Source organism: Pelobates fuscus, chromosome 3 (genome assembly GCF_036172605.1).
Source record: "Pelobates fuscus isolate aPelFus1 chromosome 3, aPelFus1.pri, whole genome shotgun sequence".
Lineage (NCBI taxonomy): Eukaryota > Metazoa > Chordata > Amphibia > Anura > Pelobatidae > Pelobates > Pelobates fuscus.
Window position 1 is genome coordinate 380,636,381 of NC_086319.1, and position 13,281 is coordinate 380,649,661.

Here is a 13,281-nt window from a genome sequence, read left to right on the forward strand (position 1 = left end):
AATAATACCCCCAGTAATGTGTCTGAGTGTATAACAGAGCTCCACAGCAATAATACTCCCAGTAATGTGTCTGAGTGTATAACAGAGCTCCACAGCAATAATACTCTCAGTAATGTGTCTTTAAACTACAATAAATATGTTTATAAATCAGTCTGTGTAAATAAGATACATTGTTCTTGTTCTAAGTTACCTTTTAGTTTCATACATTAGTATTTTAATATATCCGCTAAAAGTTTCAGGAAAGAGCCTCGTTCTTCCCCCCCCCACCCCTAAAATGAGTGTCCCTCAATATGTTTATCAATATGAAATGTTGGGAGGTAGAGGGACTGGTTAAATAAACAGAGGATAGGTTGTATGTACTATTTGCAAATGCATGTGAAGTAAGTAAAATAAATATAATGGAATGCACTTTTCATTATCATTCTGGATTAAAAAGTAACTTTATTACAGCATAAACCTATTTACCAAACATTTGTAATTGCATTCCATAGATTTTTGGCCTCAACGATCAGCTGTAAAAGGGGTGCAGCTTAGAAACCATGGCAACGGTTGCTAGGGAACTATCAAGTTATTTGCTCTTTTGATAAGTGAGAAGCTGGACGCTGATTGGACGGATTAAGTCATGGCTGAGGAATGGCTTGTGCGGGAACCCGGAAGTAGCTGACAGTTGCAGCTCTGCTCTCAGCCTGGAAGCTCAGAGGAGTCAGGTACAGGGGGATGTGTTATTAATCCACCCAGCTGGTATAAAAGTACAAAAAGTCTGTCCAAGAAGCACTAAATTTGTGGAGAAGGGAAAAATAGGTCTGGGGACAATGTACTTTACATGGCAAAACCCTCTATATCCTGTTCTATGTCTTATTTCTAATCAGGCTGTTTTATTCTTCTTAATTTCATTTAAAATATTTAGTAACAGACACCTTGGTGTCTGCAAATGTAATATCATATTTTATAGATTATATAGTTAGATTGGCTATTGGCTGTGTTGTGATATTATTATATATGTATTTATTAGTGCACACCTATATTTGCTGAATATTTATGTATAATTGTCTTTTGTAAATTATTACATAACCTTTGTGTGTCCTTATTAAAATATTGCAGTTATTTATGCTAGCCTTGTGCGTGCAAACTCGCCTCATTCCATGTCGTTCTGTTTTCAACCTTTGGCACAAAACAGGAGAAATTCACAAATGCAATTTTAACCATTTATATGCAGAACAAGACACAATAAATAGTGACGTGGCTCTATTAACACACACATATATATATATATATATATATATATATATATATATATATATATATATATATAATTTAGACAGAATTTGTCTGCCAGCATGATCGACAGTATTGATGGCAGGAGAATGTTTAAGAATTTGAGTGGAGTTTTAGCAGCAATTCAAAATACTAACCCTTACCTATAATGCTATAAACAACTCTAGCCCCTGTTAATTTTCTTCCCTAATTTGTAAGTACGCCCCTTTTCAAACTCTCAACTCTGCCGGTGACTTTCTCCAGAACCCTTATTGCTAACTCGGGCTTGCAAGAATTCTCGTGGGCGACTACTTTCCTTTGGGACAGCCTGCCTACCCCCATCAGACTCTCCCCTAGTCTTCAGACATTTAAGAAGACCCTCAAAACCCATCTCTTCAGTAAATGTTATGGCCTCCTTGAGTAACTTCTATTTCACAAACATGTGTCTTTCTCTCTCTTAAAGGGCCACACTCCACTCTCACCTTCCAGTTCTGCTACTTTACCACCTTGTTGCCTAGCTGCTATCCCCTTTGATGCTGTTCCTGTTGTGTTTTTATACACCACCTCCTCTACATTGTAAGCTCTTTTGGGCAGAATCCTCATCAACCTATTGTTCCTGTAACCTATTGTAAAATGATAAAAATGTTCCCCTTTATAATATTGTAAAGCTCTGTGGAACAGGCTAGCGATAAATAAATGACGATGATGATAATAATAATAGTAATTAAACACTGTGTTCACCATAACAACTTCATCTAATTGAAGTTGTCATAGTGCTTACAGTAGATCCCACGTTGTCTTAGCTTCAAGCCATGCCTCTAAGCCTTTTGGATAGGAGAGCCGAGACTTTTCTGCTTTCATACCAGGCATGCACAGGGAAGTCACGGTTTGTCATAGAGAATTATTACATTCAAGGGTTCTCTATGATAAGAGAATCATTGGCAGCATGATCTATGAGGAGCATTGGGTTAGATCGCCACCCTGAGGGCAAAGGTGGCAGCACCCTGAGAGACTGTGCTGGAGAAAAGGTGAGTAAATTATGTTATTTTTATATTCCAGTGCACATGGGAGGGTCTGCAACTAGTTATGTACAGGGATATTATAGCAATGGGAATTCAGATTTGTGTTCCTAATGCTATAGTGTCCCTTTAAATTGTTGCCCTTTTTAGTAGAGCATTGAAAACAGACCCTGAATGTCAAAATGGATAAGCATGTGTACATTTTGGGGTTCCTCTCATCTTGCAGGATCCAGCAGACTACATACATGTATAACCAATTAATACTTACTTACTGTTTGCCATACGCACTCTGAGACCAAAATAGTTACACTACAAAATAAATCAATCTAAAATCGGCCTTTCCCAGTTTAGTGAGTAACCCTACTCTCCATTTCAATGCTAATGTATACGATCGCATATAAACGATCTAGTAGGTTCCAACTCAAAAACATAGCCCGCATCCGCCCCTTACGCAAGATGCTACCAAGGAGCTTGTCCATGCTCTAGTAATTTCCCACATGGATTACTGTAACCCTCTCCTGATTGGTCTCCCCTAAAGCCGTATTGCCCCGCTACAGTCTGTAATGAATGCTGCAGCTAGACTGATTTTCCTCTCTAGTCGGTCCTCTCACACCTCGCCCCTCTGCCAGTCCTTACATTGGCTCCCTGTATCCTATCGGAGTCAATTCAAAGTGCTAACCCATACATTTAAAGCACTGAACAATTCCAGCCCCTCTTATATCTCTTCACTGATCCAGAGGTATGCCCCTCCTCGTACCCTCCGCTCTGCCCGCGACCACCTCCTGACCGCTGCTCGCACCCGTACGGCCAACTCACGCTTGCAGGACCTCTCGCGGGCGTCTCCTCTCCTATGGAATAGCTTGCCTACTGCCATTAGACTCTCCCCTAGTCTTCAATCATTTAAGAAGGGCCTTAAAACCCATCTCTTCAGGAAAGCTTATGGCATCCCAGAGTAATCTCTACCTTACATACCTGTCTCTTGCTCTCTCCTATGGGACAGTGCTTTGCTCTCTCCTCCAGCTCTGCTTCACTCCAACTTGAGATTTCCTGTCCTAATGTTTCTAATACCCCACCTCCTATAGTCTGTAAGCTCGTTTGAGCAGGGTCCTCTTCAACCTATTGTTCCTGTAAGTTTTCTTGTAATTGTCCTATTTATTGTTACATCCCCCCTCTCATAATATTGTAAAGCGCTACGGAATCTGTTGGCGCTATATAAATGGCAATAATAATAATAATAATAATAATAATAATAATAGTCTGTCAGTTATTTACTAAACTAGAAATTGTCTTGTTTCTGCCAATGGAGATGTAAATAGCTGTGAATTCCTTTATTGTGATTTAATATTATTTAATTTTCTCATTTATGACATTCTATTGAACGGCTTTGTGTGTATGTTTATCTAGACTTCTGTTTACTCTTTAAAGCAGGGGTGGGGAACCTTCGGCCCTCCAGATGTTTTGGACTACATCTCCCATAATGCTGGCAAAGCATCAAGGGAGATGTAGTCCAAAACATCTAGAGAGCCGAAGATTCCCCACCCCTGCTTTAAAGGGACACTATAGTCACCAAAACAACTTTAGCTTAATGAAGCGGTTTTGGTGTATAGTTCGTATCCCTGCAGTCTCACTGCTCAATTTTCTGCCATTTAGGAGATAAATCAATTTGTTTAGGTTTATGCAGCAGAAATCCGCACTTTTTGTAAAATGAAAACAATTGGACACACTTTTCACACATAAAGCACTTCAGCAATCTGAAGTGCTTTAGGGGTCTGGAGTGTCCTTTTACTCATGATTTCATCAGTCCCTCCTGCTCTCTCTTACATTTATTCAGTATTATGAGGTCTCCGCTTTCCTTTCTACAGCCAGAGTCCTCTCCCCTCCATCAGCGTAAAACCATTGTAAACGTGAATCTCCCTGACCCCACTCTCCTGAAAACATCATGGAGGGTGACTGAATACAACTTTGGGGGCTCCGATAGTGGGCAGGTGTGTTGGGTATAATGACCACTGGAGAAAAAGTTATCCTTTTAGGAGTCCTTAGTATTTTTACTCCAGGCAGCAGTGACCATCTGCAGCAATAAAGAAAAGGAAATATATGTTGGTCAAATCAGGACAGCCACTCCTTAACTAAAGTACCGTATATACTCGAGTATAGGTCGACCCGAATATAAGTCGAGACCCCTAATTTTACCCCAAAAAACTGGGAAAACGTATTGATTTGAGTATAAGACTAGGGTGGGAAATGCAGCAGCTACTGGTAAATTTCTAAAACAAATGATATCCCAAAAAAATTATATTAATTGAATATTTATTTACAGTGTGTGTATACAATGAATGCTGTGTGTGTATGAGTGCAGTGTGTGTGTATGAGTGCAGTGTGTGTGTATGAGTGCAGTGTGTGTGTATGAGTGCAGTGTGTGTATGAATGCAGTGTGTGTGTGTGTGATACAGAGGTGGGGGGTGGGCATTTTTATTATTATTTTTTAATTATTATTATTTTAATATTATTTTTTTGTTTTATTAGTAATTTTTTTATTAATTTTTTAAGATTATTAATATTTTATTTTATTATTTACATTTTTTTTTTTTTTTTTATTCATCCCCCCTCCCTGCTTGTTAGCTGGCCAGAGAGGGGGGCTCTCACTCCCTGGTGGTACAGTGGATGGGCTGTGTAGGAGGGGGGCTGGCAGGAAGATTTTACTTACCTTTCCTGCAGCTCCTGTTAGCTCCCTCCTCCTCCGCGCCGGTCTAGTCAGCTCCCCTGTCAACTCCCACTGTAAGTCTTGCGGCCGCGCGGAGCGTTGCCACGGTAATCTGTGGCAACGCTCTGACCCTGCGGCTCTCGCGATACTTACACTGGGAGCTGACAGGGGAGCTGACTAGACCGGCGCGGAGGAGGAGGGAGCTGACAGGAGCTGCAGCAAAGGTAAGTAAACGCTTCCTGCCAGCCCCCAACAGCCCCTTGTCTGTATTATGTAAGTTGCCATAATACTCGAGTTGGGTTTTTTCAGCACAAAAAATGTGCTGAAAAACTCTACTTATACTCGAGTATATACGGTACTTATAGACAGGTATCTACTTTGCCAATTGGCCAAATATTTTTGTAATGTTTATTTTATAATCTCTTATTAGTATGGGTTTATTAGATTTGTGGTGAAACAGGGCCCCCTGGTGGACACACAGTCCTGCATAGCTGATTTAGATTCAAGGAACATTTCAAATTAAAGGCCAGAGTAGCCAAGCTGGAAGCATAACGGTCTTAAATTCAGCTATTTTGGCATTAAATCTGAAATTTGCTTCATTTTTTCCAATTTAGAATTTTTATTATGGATAAAATGTTTTTTTTTTTTTGTTTTTTTTTTGTCACTTATTATTATTTTATCAGCAGATTTTATTATTTTAGCAGATTCTGTAGCGCTGTTCTATGGGTGGACTAACTTAAAGGGTTACTCTAATCAAAAAGCAGTTATTGGTCAGAGTAATTCTTCCTATATGGACCCCTTCCCATAAAAAAAAACTTAGAATAAAGAATAGCTCAAAACGTACCTCCATCCCAGCACCAAGGCCTCGTTCTCCCTGCCGCCTAATGTTCCTCTAGCTGACGTTATTCATCCCTCTCCACAGAGAGTGTCGGGCGACAGACTTAGAGAAGGACACGGGCAGCATGGAGGGGAAGGGAGCGTGCAGCCATTGGCTGTCTGGTGCCAGCATGCTTTGTGTACTGGTGTCAGAAGTCAGTCTTGCTGCCAGCAGCCAAGGGGTTAATCTCTGAATGTGCAGCATTTGATCGAAAAATGATGCAAATACAGACCCAAGCACCATGCCCACGTCAAATCACTGAAGTGGTGATGGTGCTTGAAGTGAGAGTACATACCATTTTTTTATACATTTTTTTTATAGAAAATCTTTCAAATTAATTTCTTCCCTTAAAGCCTATATTTGCACTGTTGCGGTTTCATACAAATGGCAGTTTCTTTGTTGTTTTTTCTTTGAAAGAATGTTGCTTTGTAAGAGCTTTTACAATTCTTATCTTACCCTGCCACATAATCTCTCCTGCCAGCCTACAATGCTGCTCTTGAAAACAATGCTCCGATAAGTCGGCTTTTAGATATTACTTTTACAGTGTGAGAAAGGAGATGACAAAATGGAACCCTCCATATTGCAATCCTGAAAACTAAACGTGTTAAGAGTCAATTCTACATTCACAGTAGGAGCCACTTTGTAATCAGGAGTATATCCAACATTGATCATTCACCCTCCTTTTATGGCTTGGCTCCATTAATCAGCTTCTGCTTATACACAATTAATCCCTATGAATTGATATAATAACGTTAAATAATGTTGCAATCGGCAGAATTCTGCTTTATTTTATATTTTTTTGCTCATTGACATACCTCATGTCTTATATACTGTTATATACCAGACTTTAATATATATGCTGTAACTCATGCTTAAAGGAACACTATAGTGCCAGGAAAACATACTCGTTTTCCTGGCACTATAGTGCCCTGAGGGTGCCCCCACCCTCAGGGACCCCCTCCCACCGGGCTCTGGGGAGAGGAAAGGGGTTAAAACGTACCTTTCTCCAGCGCCGGGCGGGGTGCTCTTCTCCTCTGACTCGCCTCCCATTCGGCTGAATGCGCACGCGCGGCAAGAGCTGCGCGCGCATTCAGCCGGTCGCATAGGAAAGCATTATCAATGCTTTCCTATGGACGCTTGCGTGCTCTCACTGTGATTTTCACAGTGAGAATCACGCAAGCGCCTCTAGCGGCTGTCAATGAGACAGCCACTAGAGGATTTGAGGGCTGGATTAACCCATTTATAAACATAGCAGTTTCGCTGAAACTGCTATGTTTATAAAAAAAAAAAATGGGTTAACCCTAGCTGGACCTGGCACCCAGACCACTTCATTAAGCTGAAGTGGTCTGGGTGCCTAGAGTGGTCCTTTAAGACAGATTCACACAGTTCATGATAGCATCATTTGCACCTGTGACGTCAAAACAGTCAATCGACCGTTAAGGAAAGTAAGGGTAGCTTGTGCGGAAAAATTTAGTTTTTACCAAATCTGGATATGGAATGATTGTATCTTTAAATTCTCGTGAGATGTTCAGATCGGGGCTGGTTTAGATTATAATGTGATTGGTACACAATAGCCTTTCCAATCCAGAAACCAGGAGTCTATTAGAAATACGTTGACTTCCAAGGTATGATGTAGGGCTGAGCAAACATCAGGGTCTTTTATTTATTTTTTTATAATTCCAAGATTGGAAATTCAAGCCCTTTGTAGTATTTCCCGGTTTATAAAAAAAAAAAAAAAAAGCAGTCTTAATCTCCTAAAAAAAGATATATCCATTGATTTGTCCAATATGTAAATGACGCAGGATGTCCGTAAGCTCTGCATCAGTGTCAGTTAGGGCCTAATGCCGAGCATACACATTAGGTTCCCCCCAGTGCAGAGGGACATCAGGGGTGGGATGCCACGAGGGAGGGGACAAAAGAGGGCACTATAGTGTTAATTTACTAACAATATAGAAGCCCTTTAATGCTTGCTAGAGCCTGCAACTGTCTCATGTGAGTGTTGAAAATTAAATTAACAGGAGATAAAAAAAATTCTAAAGTAAACACATTGAGATGTAAAAAAAATGTTTTCTTCCATAACGTTTGTGTGAGTCACAGCCAGAGGAGGTGCGGCTAAGAATATATAAACAAAGTGATTTAACTCCTAAATGGCAGAGAATTGAGCAGTGAGACTGCAGGGGAATGATCTATACACCAAAACTGCTTCATTAAGCTAAAGTTGTTTTGCTGACTATAATGTCCCTTTAACTTCAAGTATCCCCTAGGATTAGTGGTGACTTTTAAAATGACTCTGTAATTATGTTGCAGTATTGTGAACAAATTGCCAACAAAGGATTGTTCAAACGAAATAGTGATTTAAATGGTTGGCCAGGAGAAGCATTACATTTCTTCATACACCCTGTGTTGTAGTTGTTACTGGGATGGGGGTTTAATATAGTTTCATTTGGAGGAGCAGTGTACCACATCTGGCCACCTTAACAATTCTTTGAGAGCTTATTCATAGTTTCCGTGTGTTATACAGAGCAGCTCTCACAGCTTTCCTGCACACACATCAGACTGCTTTCTAAATCTGGGCGGACATTGTTTACCTCTGATTATCTACTGGTTGGGTTTCAAAATAGGAGGGTGACTCAGCACAGCTTGAGATAGCAAGAATATTAAAGGGACACTATAGTCACCAGAAAAACTACAGATTATTAAATTTGTTCTGGTGAGTAGAATCATTACCTTCAGGCATTTTGCTGTAAACACTGTCTTTTCAGAGAAAATGCAGTCTTTACATTACAGCCTAGTGATAACTTCACTGGCCACTCCTCAGATAGCTGTTAGAGATCCTTCCTGGGTCGTGGCTGCCTAAAATGCATCCAAACATTCAGTGTCTCCTCCCTCTGCATGCAGACACTGAACTTTCCTCATAGAGATTCATTGATTCAGTTCATCGCTATGAGGAGATGCTGATTAGCAAAGGCTGTGTTTGAATCATGCTGGCTCTGCCCCTGATCTGCCTCTTTATCAGTCTCAGCCAATCATATGGGGAAGCATTATGATTGGATCAGGCCACCACTTCTGATTATGTCAGCAGACTGCTTGTTTTACAGCATGCAGATCTACAGCTTCAGGCTTGAATACAGTAAGATTTTACTATATTTATAGAGGCATGAGGGGCCCAGGGGGGCTAGATGGTGGTGTTAACACTATAGGGTCAGGAATATCTTATAGAATGAGAATATCCTTTATTTTTATTTTTTAAAGCAGATAATTTCCCTAAATAACATTACTACTAATGTTATTGTCAATGCAAATGTTAGATGTGTTGTTTGATGACTGTTATATTTTATTACACATGGATAATAATTAGTTTTTTTCCCCCTTTTAGGATGGTGTCAGAGGGAGATCCGGGCAGCCTGGTGAAGGTGTTCTACCTTCTCATACTATCTGCGTCCTGGGGAATGCAGTGCTGGGTGACATTTGTAGCAGGTGACATTAGATGGTCTTAGTCAGTGCATTTATCACATTAATTGTAAGAATGTCAGTATAGGATTCATTTACCAAACAATTTCTGCACTCTCTTATGCTATATCTATCCTATATCTATCCCTATGTATATTGTAAAATGCAAGCCCAGGATTTCCCTTTTTATATAGTCACTACTGAAGGGGGAGGAAGGGGTTAATCCCTTACCTTTTTTCCAGCTCCTGGCTCCCTCGGCGCTGGGACTCTCCTCCCTCTTCTTCCGTCATCGGCTGAATGCGCATGCGCGGCAAGAGCCGCGCGCGCGCACGCACATTCAGCCAGTCTCATAGGAAAGCATTATCAATGCTTTCCTATGGACGCTGGCGTCTTCTCACTGTGAAAATCACAGTGAGAATTGCGCAAGCGCCTCTAGCGGCTGTCAATGAGACAGCCACTAGAGGCTGGATTAACCCTAATGTAAACATAGCAGTTCTCTGAAACTGCTATGTTTACAGCTGCAGGGTTAAAACCTGAGGGACCTGGCACCCAGACTATAGTGGTCCTTTAACCTTTCCTGGTAAGTTTTATCCTGTAATCCATGAACCAGTTTACTAGCCCTTCTCTGAACTCTCTCTAAAGTGTCAATATCAAATATAAATGCTATAAATGTAACTTGGTGAATTTTTCCATTTCAGCTTTTGTTTCCTAAAATGTGAAATTAACTTGGGAGTTACTGACTTTTCTGAATAGCCCTCTCTGTATATAGGCATGCATTCCCCACCTCTCCTTGTATATTGTACCTTGATCTGTGTATTAGAGTGCAAGCTCTGCAGAATAGTTATACGTCTATTTGTATAGTGCTTGTCCCCTATACACTATTTTTTAACTTTAGTATATTTTAGATTCCACAATTAAATCCCATCAAAGGTTTTTTTATATATATATAAGTAATATATATATTTTTTTAATCTGTGTAATATATTTTTGAATGTTCTATAAAGAATATATTTTGTCTCTTTCTCCTTGCAGGGTTTGTTCTGATAAGAGGCGTTCCCAGGCATACTTTCGGCTTAGTACAAAGTAAACTGTTCCCTTTTTACAACCACATCGTTTTGGCATTCTCATTTCTCAGCCTGGCCATGTACGCCACATACCACCCCCGAGACCTGCTTTCACCTGGCGAGACTGTACAGGTGAGGGGACACTTACCTGGACACCTTTCCAGTCTGTCATCACTCTCTCAGTCCTTAAAAATTCCTCCCATTTCCTGCACTTTCATTTGTTTTGTTTTTTTCTAAACCTTCGTTGTTTTATTCTATATAGCTGCTTTTCTGGTTCTAACGTTCTAACTTATTTGTCCCTTTCTATATCCACTTTCACTATTCCCAGTCCAACCTTTCAATCTGTTTCCAAGCTTTTCACACTCTCCAATTCACACAATGTATTATTTTTTCTAAATGTCCCTTTTTGCTTCTTCTTTATCTCACAGATATCTCTATTTTTCGCCTCGCTCATTTTGTCTGCACTGAACGCACGTTGGTTCTCCCCATCCACCACGAAGACCATGTTTAAGATGCAGGCTATTGAGAAAGAGCATGGATTAGGAGGAGGTGTGGGTCTGTCTGCCAACATCGAAGGTTATAAGCTCCTCCGGGAAAAGGATCCCAAATACCAAGCTTTGCGGAAAAGCTTTCTGCGCTATCATGGAATATCTTCGCTCTGCAATCTCCTCTGCTTGCTGTGTAATGGCGCAAACCTGGTGTACACAGCCCTTCTGCTGCCCACAATTTAGACAATGTGGAACAGGGGAAGCCAACCTTTCCATTCCTTTTATGTTGGGAGATAATTCTAGGAAATGCAATTAAACATAGCCAGCTTTTGCTCCCCGTTTATGATAGAGAATACTGAAGACTGTAGCCCATCAGGAACCTGGGTAGCTCAGGTTGGCCACACTCATCTGATGCATACATTCCCATAGTTCATCCCAGCGAATCAGATGTTTGATATTTACTATTGAGTGCAGATAGCTGCGTTATTGGCACAGGTTGGCTTGATCTCCATTTGAAGAGATCCTTGATACTTGCTCTGATATTGTATCAATGTGAATCCTATCGCTGCAGATCTTTCCTTACATTACTATGTATAGATCAGTCATTTTCTCTGACCTCCTGTCTATTGAGTAAACATGAGACTGGGAAATTCACCTCTGGTGTCCTCTGTTGCTGCACTGACTTGTAATCTCCAATGATTTTTTTTTTACTTAAACATTTTACATGCCTTTAAGTTTTTAAAGTTAATTGTGGATTGTAAAAGCTAAATTAGTGTCAACTATTTGACGAGTTTTTTTTTTCTTCTCATTCAAATGCTTTGTTGTTCTGACATCTATAGGCAAATCCAGTAGTGCAACAGAGGTAGATGTTTGTAGTGTTCCCTCCACTGTACCCCTTACCCCTGTAGCCGCTTCAAAAGCATCTACGGTGGTGAGATAGAACAAACTTGTTGCAAATGAAGTTGTAACATGCCTTCTAGCCAGCCCCCAAAAAAAAAAAAAAGTGTAAATCTGGCTGCCCTAAACGTAGATTCTCAGATGTTGTAGAACTAAAACTCCCATGATGCTTTGCATGCCTTTACAATGACAATGGAAGATGTAGTTTTAAAACCTCTGGGGATCTACCTTATGGGTACCCCTGGTGTAGACATTGACTCACCATTTTTACTCGATGAGGAAGACTGAAATCAACCGTATATCAAACATATAGCAAAGACAATGACATATATATAACCATGTGTAACATGATTGTTATTTTGTAATTTTTTTATAATTGATCTAAAACTGCTGGGCAATCTGACCCACTCAACGACGTCCAGTACAGTGATGATTATGTGATGCATTTTTAAAAATCATTTATATAAAATGCTAATAGAAATGGGTTGTAGTGTGAATTTGGTTATAAGGAAAATTTGAGCTAAGCAGAAGCAGCCTTATAGGTTCTAAAGTTTGGTTCTGGTTACCGATCAACTTTAAATGAAAATCTCAAATTCAGCAGTACTTGAATCTCTCCCGTGAGAAAAGATTGATTCATCCACCTGAACATACACTCACTTAGCAAAAAAAAACTTAAAATTAAAAATCACGTTTCTCAAATTATCAAACAACAAATAAAAATGTCAGTATGTTGGCCCCTGCCATAGTGCAGGGATGCTCAGCAAGAATCTGCTGTCAGTGACTTCTGGAGCTTTGAAAAAGTTGTCGCTGATGTAAAAGCCTGCTTTTATAAATCTGCAGGAGTCATTGATTAGAATCTCACTATGGAATTAGCAACACAAGCACTGAGTTGGCTGCCATGGCGATTGATGCACATTAAAACATGGTCCAATTTCTTGTTACCAACACTGTTATAAATATTCCCAACATGCTGTGTGTTCTGCATTGGTTGTGTTATTGTCCATAATTATAAAAAGGCAGTTTTAAAAAACACCCAATATGTATTCTGATTTCCACACTGAAAGCAATATCCAAAATGCAACAGAGCTAAAAATGAAAAAAAAAAAAATAAAACCACTGTTTAACCCCTTAAGGACCAAACGTCTGGAATAAAAGGGAATCATGATATGTCACACATGTCATGTGTCCTTAAGGGGTTAATTAGGGAGTACATTACCACCTAGGCACGTGAACAAATCCGTGTTCTTTAAACAATGTATTGATGAAAGGAGACAAAGTGAAAAAGTTTGTTAATGCTCATATAATTAAAGGAGCTTAACTAAACACTTAATTGTAGTAGCTTTAAAACCCAATTGGAAAATCTAGGCAACATGAGCGGATTTCCCAGAATTTGTTATAGTCACCAATTGGCTATTATAGTCTGAATTTTGCAATTTGGTTTTCCATTCACTACAAATCTGCGTTTAGTGCGTGAACTCCAATGAAATATAGGATATTGCAAAAGCTAGAGAATTAAATCACTGCACAGTTA

The 13,281-nt window shown here is 39.9% G+C and overlaps 1 protein-coding gene across 2 annotated transcripts; it reads left to right on the top strand.

Annotated features, from left to right (window-relative positions):
* Nucleotides 1-633: 633 nt before the first annotated feature.
* On the top strand, nucleotides 634-11,138 carry TMEM205 (transmembrane protein 205). 2 transcript variants are annotated; one of them, XM_063449568.1, is made up of 4 exons: nucleotides 634-707; nucleotides 9,228-9,328; nucleotides 10,334-10,497; nucleotides 10,794-11,138. In XM_063449568.1, exons 2-4 carry the CDS (start codon nucleotides 9,229-9,231, stop codon nucleotides 11,094-11,096), a joined length of 567 nt encoding a protein of 188 aa, XP_063305638.1. In that variant the 5' UTR covers nucleotides 634-707; nucleotide 9,228; the 3' UTR covers nucleotides 11,097-11,138. The 2 variants fall into 2 exon arrangements, with proteins under 2 accessions (XP_063305638.1, XP_063305637.1); XM_063449567.1 differs by lacking the exon at nucleotides 634-707 and adding an exon at nucleotides 6,458-6,479.
* The last annotated feature ends 2,143 nt before the right edge of the window (nucleotides 11,139-13,281 follow it).

What these genes read in the sequence shown, in the direction of transcription:
- TMEM205 (XM_063449568.1), top strand. Translation starts at nt 9,229, where the DNA reads ATGGTGTCAGAGGGAGATCCGGGCAGCCTGGTGAAGGTGTTCTACCTT. An exon ending in CTGGGTGACATTTGTAGCAG is followed by an intron (nt 9,329 to 10,333) that starts GTGACATTAGAT and finishes TTCTCCTTGCAG; the next exon opens with GGTTTGTTCTGATAAGAGGC. An exon ending in CACCTGGCGAGACTGTACAG is followed by an intron (nt 10,498 to 10,793) that starts GTGAGGGGACAC and finishes TTTATCTCACAG; the next exon opens with ATATCTCTATTTTTCGCCTC.